Genomic DNA, 15,512 nt, shown 5'->3' on the forward strand with positions numbered 1-15,512 from the left:
TAATATATATATACATTTTTAAATTCCATTATTCTATGATAAAGTTCAATTAAATGGAATTGATATGATTTAAATATGAAATTTTCAAATCAAAACTTCGATATTGTATATTTTGTATATCTACAAAATTTGTGCATAAATTTTTGTAAATCGCATTTTATTATGTAACTGCGGACCCATAAAATAAGTATGTTCACTGTTTTTGTCTATATCATAACTGAATAATATATACTTTTCGCTTAATAATGTAGTTATATATGAAAAACTGTCATAATTAACAGTAATCTTTTAAAGGATTTTCATTTAAGTTTACATAAAATTCATTCTGGATATGGAACAAAGAAAAAAAAGCATTTTCAAATCGTAAATCATTTTGAAAATGACGGAGACTCATAGTCATTCTTTTATGAGTGTTTGTATAGAAATATGGTTAAGTGTATATATATATTAACGTACATCAATATATATTTTTACAAAGGATGTTGTGACGCCTTATTATATCGTAATAATTATATTGGATTTTCTGCAAATTTAATATATAGAAAACCCCAAACATACATAACTATGTTAAACATTATATTTGTGTATGAAGACAGTGATTGCAAACATTTTTATTCGATATAGAACAAAAATTTTAGCTTAACACTTGGAATTCGGTTCTTGAAAGTATAGACTTTATTGCGGATATTGTTATTATGTTTAATAGTGACTGCGATTGATCATTTTTGAATTCAATGACATATACATATTAAATACGTCGCTGAATTTGTGTTTATGCAAAATGATATAAAATAATCACTTCGAATTCAATTTGATATTCAATTTTATATACACATTCCTTTGACAGAACCATAGGCATACACATTTTTTTAACCCAATACCAATACCGGTGGTTTTTTTTTATATTCCCGAACCATATAATATGAATCATTATTTCCCGAACCGTACAATTTTAGTCATTGTATCTTTGAAAAATTTTTTTGTCGGGTCGCGAATAATAGATTTACCTTTACTGTCTAAAATCATAAGAACGATGTGTAAACATGCGTGATTATATATAAGAATATTTTTATATTCTTTGATAAACTTTATAAACTGTTGCATTATTCTATATTTATATGTAGGTATATGTTTCGTATAATGTTTTTTTATTTTATAGTTGGTTTTTTCTCTGTATAACACAAATTCTTTCACATTATTCACAGTTTTATATTTTTGTATAAATTATTTTTGTTAATTTTATTTTATTTTTCACGAAATAATGTACAACAACATTGTAAAAGTTTTCAAATGATGTGTTGAAATTTTCAAATTTTATGTATTTTGTTTGTACATATACAAAACATTTATACTCTGTCCTATATATGTCTTTATAATACAGGTTCGCCTTAAAACAGAATGATATATTTTACATTTATAATGGAATCCTACATATATATTGTATAGGATTGCGTTTGGATGGGTTGAAAGTGCATCTTTTTCAACAAAATATTTAATTAGGAACTGGAAAATACTTTGTATAACACAAAGGACGCCATATTCCACAATAAAAAAATTTAAAAATAGCCTTATTTAGAATCGAAGTTTTTTCTTTCGCCATGTTCATTCATCTGCTGATCTTTTTGCTTTTGAAATACTCACTTGAAAAAAACTAAAGATCTGAATTTAGCTACATTTTCCTATTTTTGTTATACGAAATTTAGTACAATTTTACGAGGGCTGTCTCCCAGAATTAAGTAGCCTAATCAGGAAAACACAAAAATTTTGAAAAAAAAAGTAAGCCGGGCAGAAAGCCCTATCATTTTAAGGATTAACTGTTACATTTTTATATTTTTTTTTTCTTTTCAGATTTCCGACTAAAAATAGTGAAGCTTTTCAGTAATTTTTTAATATTATTACTACATATTTGCCAAATTTTTTTTTGTTTAATAAAATTTGTATGACAACATTACTGACACTCTGTATCATTTTAATAAACTGAAAAGGACCAAAACTATTATAGTAATCAAATGAATTTATAAATAATAATAAAAAGAAAAAAATTAACTTCAACAGGACATTGTTGAAATTTATTTTATTGTTGTTATTGTACAAAAAATATAGTTGAAAAAGGATGGTGTATAATGAAGAAAATTTTAAAAAAATTATGCGGAAAACTTTTTGTCTCCTATAATTCTTCTTTGAACAAATTGCATTTTATCATTCATTGCCCTTTATTCTTATAGAGTAAATTTTTATTAAAAACTTTTTGTTTTTATGTTATTCAAGTAATTTTCATTAATTTTGCGCGCATTTCGCAGCATCATTCAGTTTCATGTGTTTTAAAATTGCATATCATCTTTTGTGGTATACACGCAACTATACGAAATTGGTATTATAAAGTTTATCGGCTGCTAAATGTTGTATATAAAGGGGTTACGCGGAAAACTGTTGTTTTTTTTTTTTCAATTTTTGCAGTTGCAGTTTAATAGTTTTCTGTAAGAACGTAAAATTTATTTCATAATATCGTCATTTATTTAAAGCCAATCACATTACATTAACACCATCTATAGTGTTAATAAAAAAATAAATTTTTTTTTTTTCACATAACACTTTTTCCTAATTACATAGCTTTATAAAGACTTAGTTGCTTAGACTAGTTACTCACATTTGTTCGGGCAGATAGCTTTATTATTTTATATGAAAAATAGTAGTCAAATAGATAACCTTGATGTTTGAGTACCATTTAAAAACTTCTATCAATTTTGTCGGAAATATATCGGGGAACAGTTTGCCGCATTAAGAAAATATTTAAGAATATACGCTTTAAATGAACTCAAATTAGGGATACTGCTAGGGATATAAATACAAGGACATTAATGATGAATCTTAATTATAGCTCATGTGTATCATGTATAACTAAAAAATTTTATTTTTTTATTTTAACCTAATAAAATTTTTAGGAATTATGGATGCAATGAAAATCTGTAGTAGACACAAAGAATTTCTAATTGGAATGACTACCAGTTGTGTGTATCTGGCGTGTCCAAAAGATTTGTGTGCGCCTTGGAAATAATTTGTTTTTGTTTTTTGGACATTCTGCGAATATTTAATGTTATTTATCGTTTTCTTGCATGTTGTTTTCCAAAAAAAAAAAAACGAAAAAAGGAAACCCAAAAAAAAAAATGTTTTTAATTTTCTTAAACAAGTCTGAAAATGCGTCGAAGTGATTGTGTTTATAAAATGAAATATTTTTTTATTATTTATTTAATAAAGAAAATTTATTAATAAAATATTATTGTTGAAAATAATTCATCATTCATTTCGTTTCAACTCAGCATGCATATTAAGGGTTACCGTTCATTTAAATTTCTTAACACTTAAAACACTTAATTTTCTTTACATAATTACACGCATTAAAGCACATTGTGCTTAAGTTACCTTCGTTTTATTTTAAATGTTCACAAAGCAAATGACGACAAGCCTATAATTATAATAACAACCCACATAATCCTCTATATAGAGATCGGGTGTTTTCGTTTTTTTCATTCCGAATATTCCAGATTTTTTTCTGGTTTTCTTTATCCGCGTAAAAATATTATAAATGATTTTTGTTCAACCATTTTAAAAGCAGAATAAATAGAATACAGAATGCCAGATACAAATATAAAGATTTAAATTTTATTCTGGTTACATTCCGATTTTTTCTATTCATTCATAAAATTTGGAAAATTTTTTGTAAAATTCTTCTAAAACTTGCACTATGTCTGTATAGCTTAGAATCACTCTGACGTCGAGTGTTAGAATCAAAAAAATTAAATTATATACTACATAAATGAAAAATACAAACGGCAACACTTTCAAAACTCCATAGATAAAAATGTTAAGAATCTAGACTGGATATTTGTAACAAAATAGAGTATAATTGTAGGAAATAAAGGGAAGAAGAAAAGGAGTAATATGGAAAGACTATAAATGAGGCAACAAAGAAATTATAATTTGAGTTTGTGTTTTGCGTTTTGCATTTTTTTTTTTCGAACTCAAATTTTATTTTATTTCTTTTAATAGTTTTATTGCAAGAAAAATTTTATTTTTTTTTCTTTTCTCAATAAAAGAATTTTAATACAAGGACACTATAAGATACAAATATCTATACATTATAATTATACAAAACAAATACGTTATATAAACATTTACAAATATATATACATATATATATAAAAATAATTTGTATTCGTAAAGTTTTTATAATTTATTAACAGGAAAGTCTCCATGTTTCTTAAAGAAACTTCTTATATAAATTTTATAATATCCTTTATATTTATGATTCCCTATATGTATATATATACATATATATATATATGTGTATATATATATATATTTTTTTTTCCAAATAACTAAGAAGAGAAAAATATACAAAATCTCACTCATTTCTCTCATTTTTATTTTCTTATATTTTTAAAATGTCATCATAACTATGTCATAATATACAAGTACAGGATGTCTGAAAAGTTCCCGTACTCTTGGAAATACTAATTTTTCTCGTTATAATTTTGTTTCTTTTTATACCCTGCACTTCGTGAAGGGTATATTAACTTTGGTATGGAGTTTGTAACTACTTGAAGGAGTCATCTGCGGTATGGACATATATATATATATTCTTGCTCAGCGTAAAATTCTGAGTCGATTTAGACATGTCCGTCTGTCCGTCCGTCCGTCCGTCCGTCCGTCCGTCCGATCGCACGATAACTCAAAAACGAATAATGCAATCGACACCAAACTTTCACAAGTTTTTTCTTTTGTGCCAAGGACGAACCCTATTGTTATTGGACTAATTCGGACAACGGGTTCGGGTAGCTGCCATACAACTCAAGGAGTTTATTTTAAATATTTCGAAAACTAATAAAGCTATTAATATAAAATTTTGTATACATGTGTCCAATTATATTCTACACATGCTCTAAAAATTATAATGGGATAGCTGCACCGGTTCGGGTGGCTGCCATACAACTCCAACAGCAAATTTTTTATATTTGGCAAAATAATAAAGTCAGATTCGTGAAACTTGGTAGTCATGTGTCCAATTATAGGACAAATGTATTTCTGAAGTTTTAGAAGAATTGCTTGACAGGTTCGGGTACCTGCCATACAACTCCAGAAGCTAATTTTAAATATTTGGAAAAATAATAAAGTCAGATTCATGAAACTTGGCAGTTGGATGTCCGATTATAGATCAGATATATTTGTGAAGTTTTAGAGGAATCGCTTGACAGGTTCGGGTACCTGTCATACAACTCCAGAAGCTAATTTTAAATATTTGGAGAAATAATAAAGTCAGATTCATGAAACTTGGCAATCATGTGTCTAATTATGGCTCAAATATATTTCTGAAGTTTTGGTGGAATTGCTCGACAAGTTCGAGTAGCTCCCATACAAGTCTAAAAGCTTATTTTAAATATTTGGAAAAATAATAAAGTCAAATTCATGAGACTTGGCAGTTGTGTCCAATTATAGGTCCGACATATTTCTAAAGTTTTGGTGCGATTGCTTGACAGGTTCGAGTAGCTCCCATGCAAGTCTAAAAGCTTATTCTTAATATTTGGAAAAATAATAAAGTCAGATTCATGAAACTTGGCAGTTGTGTGTCCGATTATAAATCAGATATATTTGTGAAGTTTTGGTGGAATTGCTTGGCAGGTTCAGGTACTTACCATACAACTCCAAAAGCTAATTTTAAATATTTGGAAAAATTATAAGGTCAGATTCATGAAACTTGGCAGTCGGATGTCCAATTATAGGTCAGACGTGTCCGTGAAGTTTATATAGAATGATTTTAGGGGTTCAAGTAATTGCTACACAATAACGAAAGGTGCAGGGTATAATTCAATCGGTTTATACCGACTGAAACGTTTTTACTTGTTTATTTTCAATTTGGTTTCATTATTTGAATTCATCGTACAATTTTACCCCTGTCTTTATTTTTTGTTAGCCTAGAAATGAATCACGATAACAAGCGCATTACTCTTACAAAATTGCACAGATCAGGTATGAAGACAACTGAAATTGTAAGGACGACTGGTTATACTGTCTATGATGCACGGAGCATTTGTATTAAACTTTTTATTGAATATTGTTATTACTACTCTAATAAGCATTTCTGACAAGTTAACAATGTTGATTTCTTAATCCATGTAGCAATTCTAAGCTGTAAAAATATTTAAAAAAAAAGTAGGCGAACTTTTCAGACACCCTGTATACATAACGTACAAAATATTATATAAAAAATATAAAAATGCACAAAGAATGGCAAAAAAAAAAATTCTTTTAATATTTTTAAATGAAGTGTTTATACACTTTATTAAAATCAAGTAAAAATAAAACTGTTTTCGAAAAATTAAAACAAAGAAAACAAAATAAAAAAAACAACCCAAGAATTTCATTCGGAGAAAAATTAGACTTCTGCAAAATAAATGAATAAAATTCATGAAAATGTTTAAAAAATTATGATGACAAAGAAAATTATTACAATAAAAATAACAAAAACAAAAAAAAAATCATAAGGATATTAATTATGAGAAAATTGTGAGAAAAAAAAACAAAATTAATAAAATGATGACTTTTTAGAAATTTTCAAAAAGGTGTGTTTTTTTTTGTGTTAAATTTAAAATTTATGACGACGTATAAACTATTTTTTTTTTTTTGAAAATGCAAAGGATATAAAATTAGTTTTTAAAAGAATTTCCTTTTTTGCCCATTTTTTTTTTTTTTTTGACTAATAACTTGTTAGAAACAGAAAACTTTAACTAATACATAAATTTGCATACACATACAAATATTAATTAATATAATTGTATTTTAATATATATGATTAGTTGTGCACACCCCTATCGAGATATAGGGTTGTACAGTTACATAGAAATTGTGTTTTCCAATAAATGAGTTGCTAATAAATAAGTTGTTGTTATCGTTGTGCAATTCACAATGTTGTTTAAAAATCTCTTGCGATGAGAGAAGGAAACATTTATTTTAGGGAAATTAAAATTAAATTTGTAAGAAAAATATTAATAAAATAAAATAAATAAAAGAAAAAGAAAAAACAAATTCGTAATATTCAAAAATAGTTTTCGAACATAAGGAACCACACAGTCTTGTGTGATTTAATTGCTATATACGTGAGGTAAATACTACAACCAGATAACTCGTAATTATTGGTTTAGAGATATTGACTTTTAAAGATACAAAATTTAGCAAATAATTGATCATGAAGATATCTAATTTTTGGCATTATCATTTTCAGATATTTAAGAGATGTGAGAGTCTTCATGGGTCTTTCAATGTGGTATTATCGATTGGGTGAGCATTTGAAGAAGCGAAAACTGAAGGTCGAGCGTAACTGCCGGTTCAGTGGGGAGGCGATAAATTTTTCGGGGGGAAATAATTAATTCACGAGAAAATAGCGTATTTGTTGTATACTTTGGAAACAGAAGAATTAGGGGGTAAAAATAATTTTACTCAGTACTGAGGCGCGTAACAGATCATCTAGAGTCGTGGTGTGGTGCATTGTTATTCCATAAATATTTTAAAAATTAGCACATTGTATTTTTCTTATACCTCAAATATTTCTATATAGCGTATTATTTTAAATGTTAATTGTGTTTGTTGAGTGGCACGCGTCACAATTGAAAAAACAAAAAACAATATCCAAAACTTTCCACAAAATTTATTACGTTCACATTACATGTTATAAGAATAGAAAGAATTATGTAAGAATTCCAAATCAAAACCGCAAAAAAAAAAAAAAATTTTATTAAGAAAAATTGTATAAGACTTACAAACGTTAGAGTTACTTTTGCTTTAAAATAACTATTGTTTACAATTTATCAAGTTGTAAGCAAATATTTTTATGTATGCTTACTTACTATATATACTACTTACGTAGTATTATATACATATTTAGTAAATATTATGAAAATATTTTGAAATTTTCGATTTTGACCGCACAGCACAACAAAATGTGGTTTAATAATCACACGAAATAAATTTTAGGTAAACAAAATAGCCATCTATTTTTGCTCCCAAAGTATTGATATACTCTTTTATGTCACTCTATAACACTTGGAGTAATTAAATTTGTGGGAAATTTTATGAAATTATTATTTAAAGTTTGCGTATGATAGAATTTTTCCAAAGAAAGAAATTAAATTTAAAGGAAATTGTAATTTGTGTGGAAAGTTTTTACTAGGAACGAAATTAAAAGGAAAATGCTTAAAGTAATAAAACGCCTGTATTAATTTGAGCGGCTTAAGTCATACAACTATTTCGTTCAATAAATTGGTCTGCATAGTGTGCATTTTACACGCTTATATGGTTATTTCTTTTTAAAACATATAATTCAAATTATATTAGAAAAATTCCCATATTTACACGATATAAGAATTTTGTTTATTTGAAATTTCACATGTTTAACAAATACAATTGCACGCTTGTAAGATCTAATGCCTTGGGTGAAATAATATTTTATTTATTATGTCTTATAATCTTATAAATTATAAGGGCTATTACAAAATATATGAACAAAGGTTAGGCTCCATGATCCGCTCCTCTTATGGCTGTCTCCACGTCTGCTATGATGTCCATCAGTTCCGAAACTGGTGTGTCTACCAAAAATTCACAAGGAAGGTGAGCAGTTCAGGGAGATCATTTCCGCTAACGGCGCCCCAACATACAAAATTGCGAAGTGGCTCGTGAAAAGATTTGGGGAAATGGATTTCCGTCCCTGTTCTATTAAGAATAGAGAGGAATTCATAGAAAAAACTAAAGGCTTAAAGATTGGTCCTGATGAATTAATGGTATCGTTCGATGTCAAAGCGCTCTTTCCCAGTGTTCCAGTTAACGAAGCTCTTGAATATTTGAAAGTATGGTTATCAACACAAGAAGGAGAAACAGAAACAGAAAATTGGAACAACAAAGTAAAAGAATACCACAAATTAGCAAGACTTTGCATGGAGGAGAATTACTTCGAATTCAGAAACGAGATGTACAGAACAACATCGGGAGTATCGATGGGCAACCCACTTTCACCATTTATTGCAGAATTATTTATGTCCAAATTGGAAAAAAGAATGGAGGAGGATTCTCTGATGCCTAGAGTATGGATGCGGTATGTTGATGACGTCTTCGCGATAGTGGACAAGGAAGAACTGGAGAATATAAACAGATGCATCAACAAATTACATAGAAACATCGAATTTACATTCGAAATTGAGGAAAATGGAGTGTTACCTTTTTTGGACATATTGGTGAAAAGAAAATCTGAAAAAATAAGATTCAAGATATATAGGAAGAAAACAACAACACAAAGATGCATTCTAAAGGACTCGTACCATTCAACGAAACATAAAATGGCGGCGTTCAACTCTATGATCCATAGAATGCTAACCACACCGATGGACAGACACGACTATAGATCAGAAGTAAACTTCATTTTGGGCACGGCTGTGAAGAACGGTTATTCTACTGAAAGTATTAAGAAACTCATTAGGAAGAAAAAACGAAAAATTGAGCAGGAGAATATGAGCACATTGTTTAAACAGAACAGGATATTGGAAGAACAAAGAACAACATGGGCATCTTTAAGTTATGATCATCACTGTACAAACTTGATAAATAAACAACTTAGGAAACACAATATTCGGACATCGGAAACCAATAGTAAATATCAACTTAGGAGTTTGTTAAATTCGGCTAAGGATAAATTGAAGATACATGAAAGATGCGGTGTGTACAAAATCAATTGTAATAATTGAAATAAATTTTACATAGGACAAACGAAGAGACCCGTTACAACAAGACTTAAGGAACATTTAAGTGAAATAAAACGTGCAAGGAGAGTAGGATTTAACCGGATTTTCGATTCTATGGTTGCAAAACACATTTATGAAACGGATCACACGGAGAGAAGTTCATGAAAGCATGCAGATATACAAATCAAACAAGGACTGCCTACTAAACACGGACGAAGGTAACGCGGCTACTTGGCTCTTTAAATTAATTATTTGACCAGTTTTAAGGTTTAAAACAGGTATAAATTTAGTTTGTAAATAATAACAAAAAAAAAAAAAAAAAAAAATTAATAAAATTCTAGATTAAGTCAGGTATAATATTCCTAATTTTAATAGATTTCAATTTTTATTGTTTGTTGTCTTAATTAGAAGAAAATCAGCTTTGATAAAGTGCGTATGTAGCGCACGAAATATATTAGCGAAAAATAAAAAGTATTTTATTCCGAATAAAAGGAAGTTTTCTTTAATAATTAATTTTAATAATTAATGAAAAAAAAAAATTTGTTGTCGCCGCTGTTTTAAGTATACCATATTTAATTTCGCATAAGATGATAATTGAGGCGGGATTTAAAAATCTTAGTTTTTAGTTGAGCTCATATTTATCAGTTTAGTCTTGCTTAAATAAATCCACTTTAAAAATCTTGTTCAGAGTAATTTGTTGTGCCATAAATCTTATAAAATTGAACTTTGCACATAATATTTTCAAATTTTTTTCAATTTCTTAAGGAAGCTTAAAAATGGAGTAATGCTTAATTCTAAAATTCTTAGAGTTTTAAAATTAAACTTTACTCCGTCATTTGATTATTTTTGCCCAAGGCAAATTGCACATTTTATTTTGAAATTTTTTTGAAATTCCGTGGGCAAAATTATTTTTAAAAGCACAGTTTATTGCATAATTCACTAAAAAACTTCTAGTTAAACTATAAATTAAATACAAAAAAACAATAAGAAAAAAAAAATAATAAAAAATATAAATATATGTATAAAGTTTAGAAATTTACCTTATCTATTTAATGTTAATTCAAATATACAGGAAAATTAAAGGAAACAAGAAAAAAAATCCCCTAAAATTATGCAATAATTTTAAATATGAAATCCAAATTAAAATAAAAACAAAAAAAAAATTGGCAATCCTTAAAATAAATTTCCATATCGTTTTTTTTCTCTCTCTCTCTTTTTCATTTGTTTCTTTCTCTTTCTCTCTATTACTACTTTAATTGCACTTATATTTAATCCATTTGAAAATGTCCCAGATTTTATTTTTATGATTTTTTCTTGATTTTTTTTTGTTTTTTTGCTTTGTTTGTTCTCTGCAACTATAAATAAAAGGATGTGATTTCATTTTTTTTTTGTTTTTGTTCAAAATACCAAAAGTAAGAATATAAAAATTGTCTATTCATCATCATCTATTCAAAAAAATGTTTTACCCCAGAAAAAACAACAAAAAAAAAAAAAATAAGAGAATAAAAACCCTAATTTTCTGATAATTTTAATAAAGCATCTTTTGTTGAAAAATCATTAAAAGAAATTTTGTTGGGTCGGGAAGGAGGAAGGGTGGGGGGGGGGGGGCTTTAAAAAATTTTCTCAATAGCTAGCTAATAATAAGAAGAACAAAAATAAAATCTGTTTGTAATGCACCGAAATTTTTATAACAATGAAATGGAGTCGCTCTTTTTACTTTTTGCTCTTTTTCTGTTTCACTTTAAAGAATTCACTGTTATTTCTCCTGTAAAAAATACTACAGAAATAGTTGTATGTAAATGGTTGTATATTGTCCTGGTTTATGTAAATGGTTGTATAAATTAAATGTCCTGGTTTTTTTTCTCTCTCTTTTTTTGACAATTACATAATCTTTACTTAAATTTAATGCACATTAAAAAAAAAAAAAAAAAACAAATATTTTTCTTATAATTCTAATTTTTTTCTTCTTCGTTTTTTTTTTTTCAGAATAATTACCTAATGGAATTTGGATATCTTCCAAAGTCAGATATCGAAACTGGAAATTTAAGAACCGAAGAACAATTCCGAAATGCGATTAAAGATCTCCAGGTAAATTATATTTCTTTTGTTTTTATTGTATGTGCATATTTGTATAACATTGTATAACATGAAAGTGTTTGTAGGAGTGGTATAGTTTAAACAAAAGGTAGGAAAACAAGGAAAATATTTAAAAAAAAATTTAGGGTAGTTATTATAAAAGTTTTATACTATTTTGAATATTTGAAATTTTTTTCTTTAGTTTTTGAAATTGCATAAGGTAAATTTAAAATAATTGTGGTAAAAGTATTTAAAGTTATAAAAATAGGTTATAGACAAACATTTAGGAACAAGTTAATTAATATAACACTTAAGTTGAACAATTTGGGGTTTTTTTTGTAGGTTTTTCATTCTATGCATACATAGAAGGAATCTGATTATCTAGCATTAATTTAATAAGTGTAATTTAAACTGAGATTCGGAATTATTTTCCCCGAACAACAAAATTTGAAATATTAAAAATTTCCTTGTTCATAAATGCTTTGAAAATTTTTAATTTTTAAAATTACTGTTATAATTGAAGAGGTAAGTGGACAAAGGGGTTAACTTAAACTTGCATTGTGACACGTTTTTTCATTAACAAATTTTAAAACTATTAATTTTTTTGTTACTTTACTCCTATGTGCACTGTCAATCTTGTCTTCTACTAAGTTTCTAGCTATAAGAGTAATCACAGTTGAAAATATATAAAAATAATAATGTTCTATCCGAAAAGCTTGATTTTTGTCAAATTGCTAGTTAACCCCTTTGTCCACTTACCTCTTCAATTCTTAGTTGCTAATTGAAACAAATAATCAAATGCTATATAGACTCCAATTAAACGTTAGCCTTAGAGTTAAGTTAAAGGAATTGTAATTTAATCAGCAACTCGACCATACAGGTTTTTTTTTGTGCATCACCGCCCCAAATCATTAGAACTTAATATTAAGGTTCCCGATAAATTTTAACAGGTCCACCATGTACAACGATTCATGAGAATCCAAGTTCAAGGCCCCGAGAAATCTGTATCTAGAGCGAGCCAAACATAAAAACTCTTACTTTTATTATGAAATTTATTATGTTTCATGAGTTTTTAATATGTATACTCGTATACCTCACTAATATTCAATAATAATGTTGAACTCACGTTTTTGGCAAGAGTTTTATTTGATGTTTTAAAGTAAATTGCTTTGATTAGGCCGTCAACATCATTGAAATAGTTGTGAAGCTTTAAATAAAGTAATTAGTAAAGTGTTTAATATGACAATTCCGGCACAGTGATGAATATACGAAAGAGTTGTTAAACAATAATCGAAAGTATACATAAAAAAAATATAAGCAAAATCATGTCGAAACTGGCGGCTCTCTAATGACAAATTTTACTTTAAATACACATAATTAAGTATAATGTTATTCACAATTAAGGCAGCAACGCTATTGTGGGACGCAGGTTTCAGAAATTTTAGATTAGAATTCTTATTACTAAATTTTTGGTTTTAGGCAGTCTACTAATAAAGTTCAACTGAAACATTTTAGGTTTTTAAAAAAAAAAATTTTCACCAGAAATTTCCACAATTTAAAATTATTGTTGAGAAAATTTTCCATTTGCATTTTATGCAATATATTCAACAACAAATTAAATTTGAATTTAAATAAAAACTATAATAAAAATTTTTTTTGGGAATGCTCTTTAATATTCACTTAACTTTTAATTTTTTTTTCTTTGTGTATTTTCATATTATATTTTTAATTTAAATCCCCCGACACCTTAACTATTTTACAAAACTATTTCAGTTTCAACCACAGAATTTTTTTTTTATAATGCATAATATTTTTGTCTATTATTCCAATCTTTTAAATATAACTTAATTTACATTTTAAATTTATTCTAAAAATTTTGAATTTTTTATTTGTATATATATATATAGAAATATGCTCACATTCCTGTAACTGGTAATTTAGATGATAGGACAAAAGATCTCTTAAAACGACCACGTTGTGGTCTACCAGATAAAGCAGATACATTAGATTTTTCTCCGGATAATCTAGAAAAATCTGATAATCGACGACGTCGTAAACGTTATGTTGTACAAGGTGCAAAATGGGATCATTTAGATTTAACATGGAGGTAAGTGAAGTTAATTTTATCTATATATATATATATATATATATATATATATATATACATATAAGTTTCTTTTTAATTCACTATGCGAATTTTAAGATTCAAGTATATAAGTATTTCAATATATGAACTTAATAAAAACTTACTTTTGTAATAGGTTCTACGTATGGTATATAAGAGTGAGAAATTGTCTCAATTCTTCTTAGCAGATATAGATATAATCTGCAAATTATATAATATAAAATTAATATAAGAAACAGAAAAGGAATTTGTTTTCATTCTTCTCTCTATATATCTTCAATTGATACTGATACAACTGTTATATTATTATACATTCCTGGATTAACCTTTTTATAATAGGGATTTTAAAAGAAGAATTCATATAAAAAAATATAGAGAAACTTTTTTTTTTTAAATTATACGAGAAACTATGATGGTAAAACAGTTGTTATACTTTGAAAATTTATTTCCGGAAATAGTAAAAACCAGAGATATATATATAATAAAAATAAAAGATGCATAGGATATTTTGTGCCAGGAAAATTTTTATGCTTTAGAACAAGAAAAATAAAAAAATGTATAGAATAAAATAAAAGAAAATTGTATAGAAAATCAAAAAGTTGAAATTTATCCTGTTGAATATAATTTTGTTATACAATGAAGCCCCTCTTTTATTGTATACTGTTAGTAAGGTTAAAAAATTATGACTAAAGTTCAAAATATATACACATACATACTGGAATATATATGTACGTATATAATTTAGATTTAGATGTATGTATGTGTATATAGAATTGTGTTTTATAGCTGTTTTTAATTTAGATGAAGAAATTTTTTAAATTATATGGTTGCAATTTGGTTTCTTTAGTTTGCCTTTTGTTTTGCTTACAAAATATGGTAAAAATTAGAATAATAGTTTCCTCTTATTTATTTCCTTTAAATAATATTTTAGTGAAACTATAATGATAATTAGTTAAATAAATTTAATTGAAATAGTTTTCAAAATTAATTTATTTTAAATTCTTCGAAATTTTGAAAACTATACAAGATTAACCCACTAAATTATTATTTGATATAAAAAAACATTAGTTTCTTGAATCAATTATGTTACTCTGTGCTGGATGCCAGGCCATGTAGACATAAAAGGAAATGAGGCAGCTGATGCGCTGCTAATACATTCCTCCTCGATCCGGAGTTCTTCTGCGGAATAGGACCACATACTGTTCGATGACATCTAAGAAAGGGATCAGAGACAAGGCGGTTGGGGCACTACCGAAACCTTCCGAGACTGCTACAAACCATGGATCTTCTGGGAGATAAAATGACCAGAAACAATTTGAGATGATTTTAGGGGTTAGATATGTGAGAATCCTTACCGGGGTCTTGTCGGGGCAATGTAAATTTGGAGGGCATTTCAGTAGGCTGGGAATAGAAAGTGAGAACACTTGCAGATTCTGTAAGGAGGATGAGGAGATCTCAGTACACAGTCTGAGAAAGTTTGATGCTCTCTTGTTTCACACACACAGCCGCCCCGCACTCAGAGGAGGGGT

General features: G+C 27.3%; 2 protein-coding genes across 2 annotated transcripts in view; both read left to right on the top strand.

Moving 5' to 3' along the window:
• The first annotated feature begins 8,741 nt into the window (after positions 1–8,741).
• LOC129614185 (uncharacterized) lies at positions 8,742–11,773 on the top strand. Its single transcript, XM_055528616.1, has 2 exons — positions 8,742–9,756; positions 11,769–11,773. The coding sequence occupies exons 1-2, from the start codon at positions 8,742–8,744 to the stop codon at positions 11,771–11,773; spliced, it is 1,020 nt and encodes a 339-aa protein (XP_055384591.1).
• LOC129614201 (matrix metalloproteinase-2-like) overlaps positions 11,774–15,512 on the top strand; it is a 94,192-nt gene continuing 90,453 nt past the window's right edge. Inside the window, exons 1-2 of the mRNA XM_055528646.1 lie at positions 11,774–11,870; positions 13,766–13,965. Of these exons, the coding sequence (XP_055384621.1) occupies positions 11,781–11,870; positions 13,766–13,965 (290 nt within the window). The 5' untranslated portion in view covers positions 11,774–11,780. The remainder of the gene's footprint in view (positions 11,871–13,765; positions 13,966–15,512) is intronic.

This window comes from Condylostylus longicornis, unplaced genomic scaffold, assembly GCF_029603195.1.
Source record: "Condylostylus longicornis isolate FDR11 unplaced genomic scaffold, ASM2960319v2 ptg000106l, whole genome shotgun sequence".
Lineage (NCBI taxonomy): Eukaryota > Metazoa > Arthropoda > Insecta > Diptera > Dolichopodidae > Condylostylus > Condylostylus longicornis.

What these genes read in the sequence shown, in the direction of transcription:
- LOC129614185 (XM_055528616.1), top strand. Translation starts at nt 8,742, where the DNA reads ATGGATTTCCGTCCCTGTTCTATTAAGAATAGAGAGGAATTCATAGAA.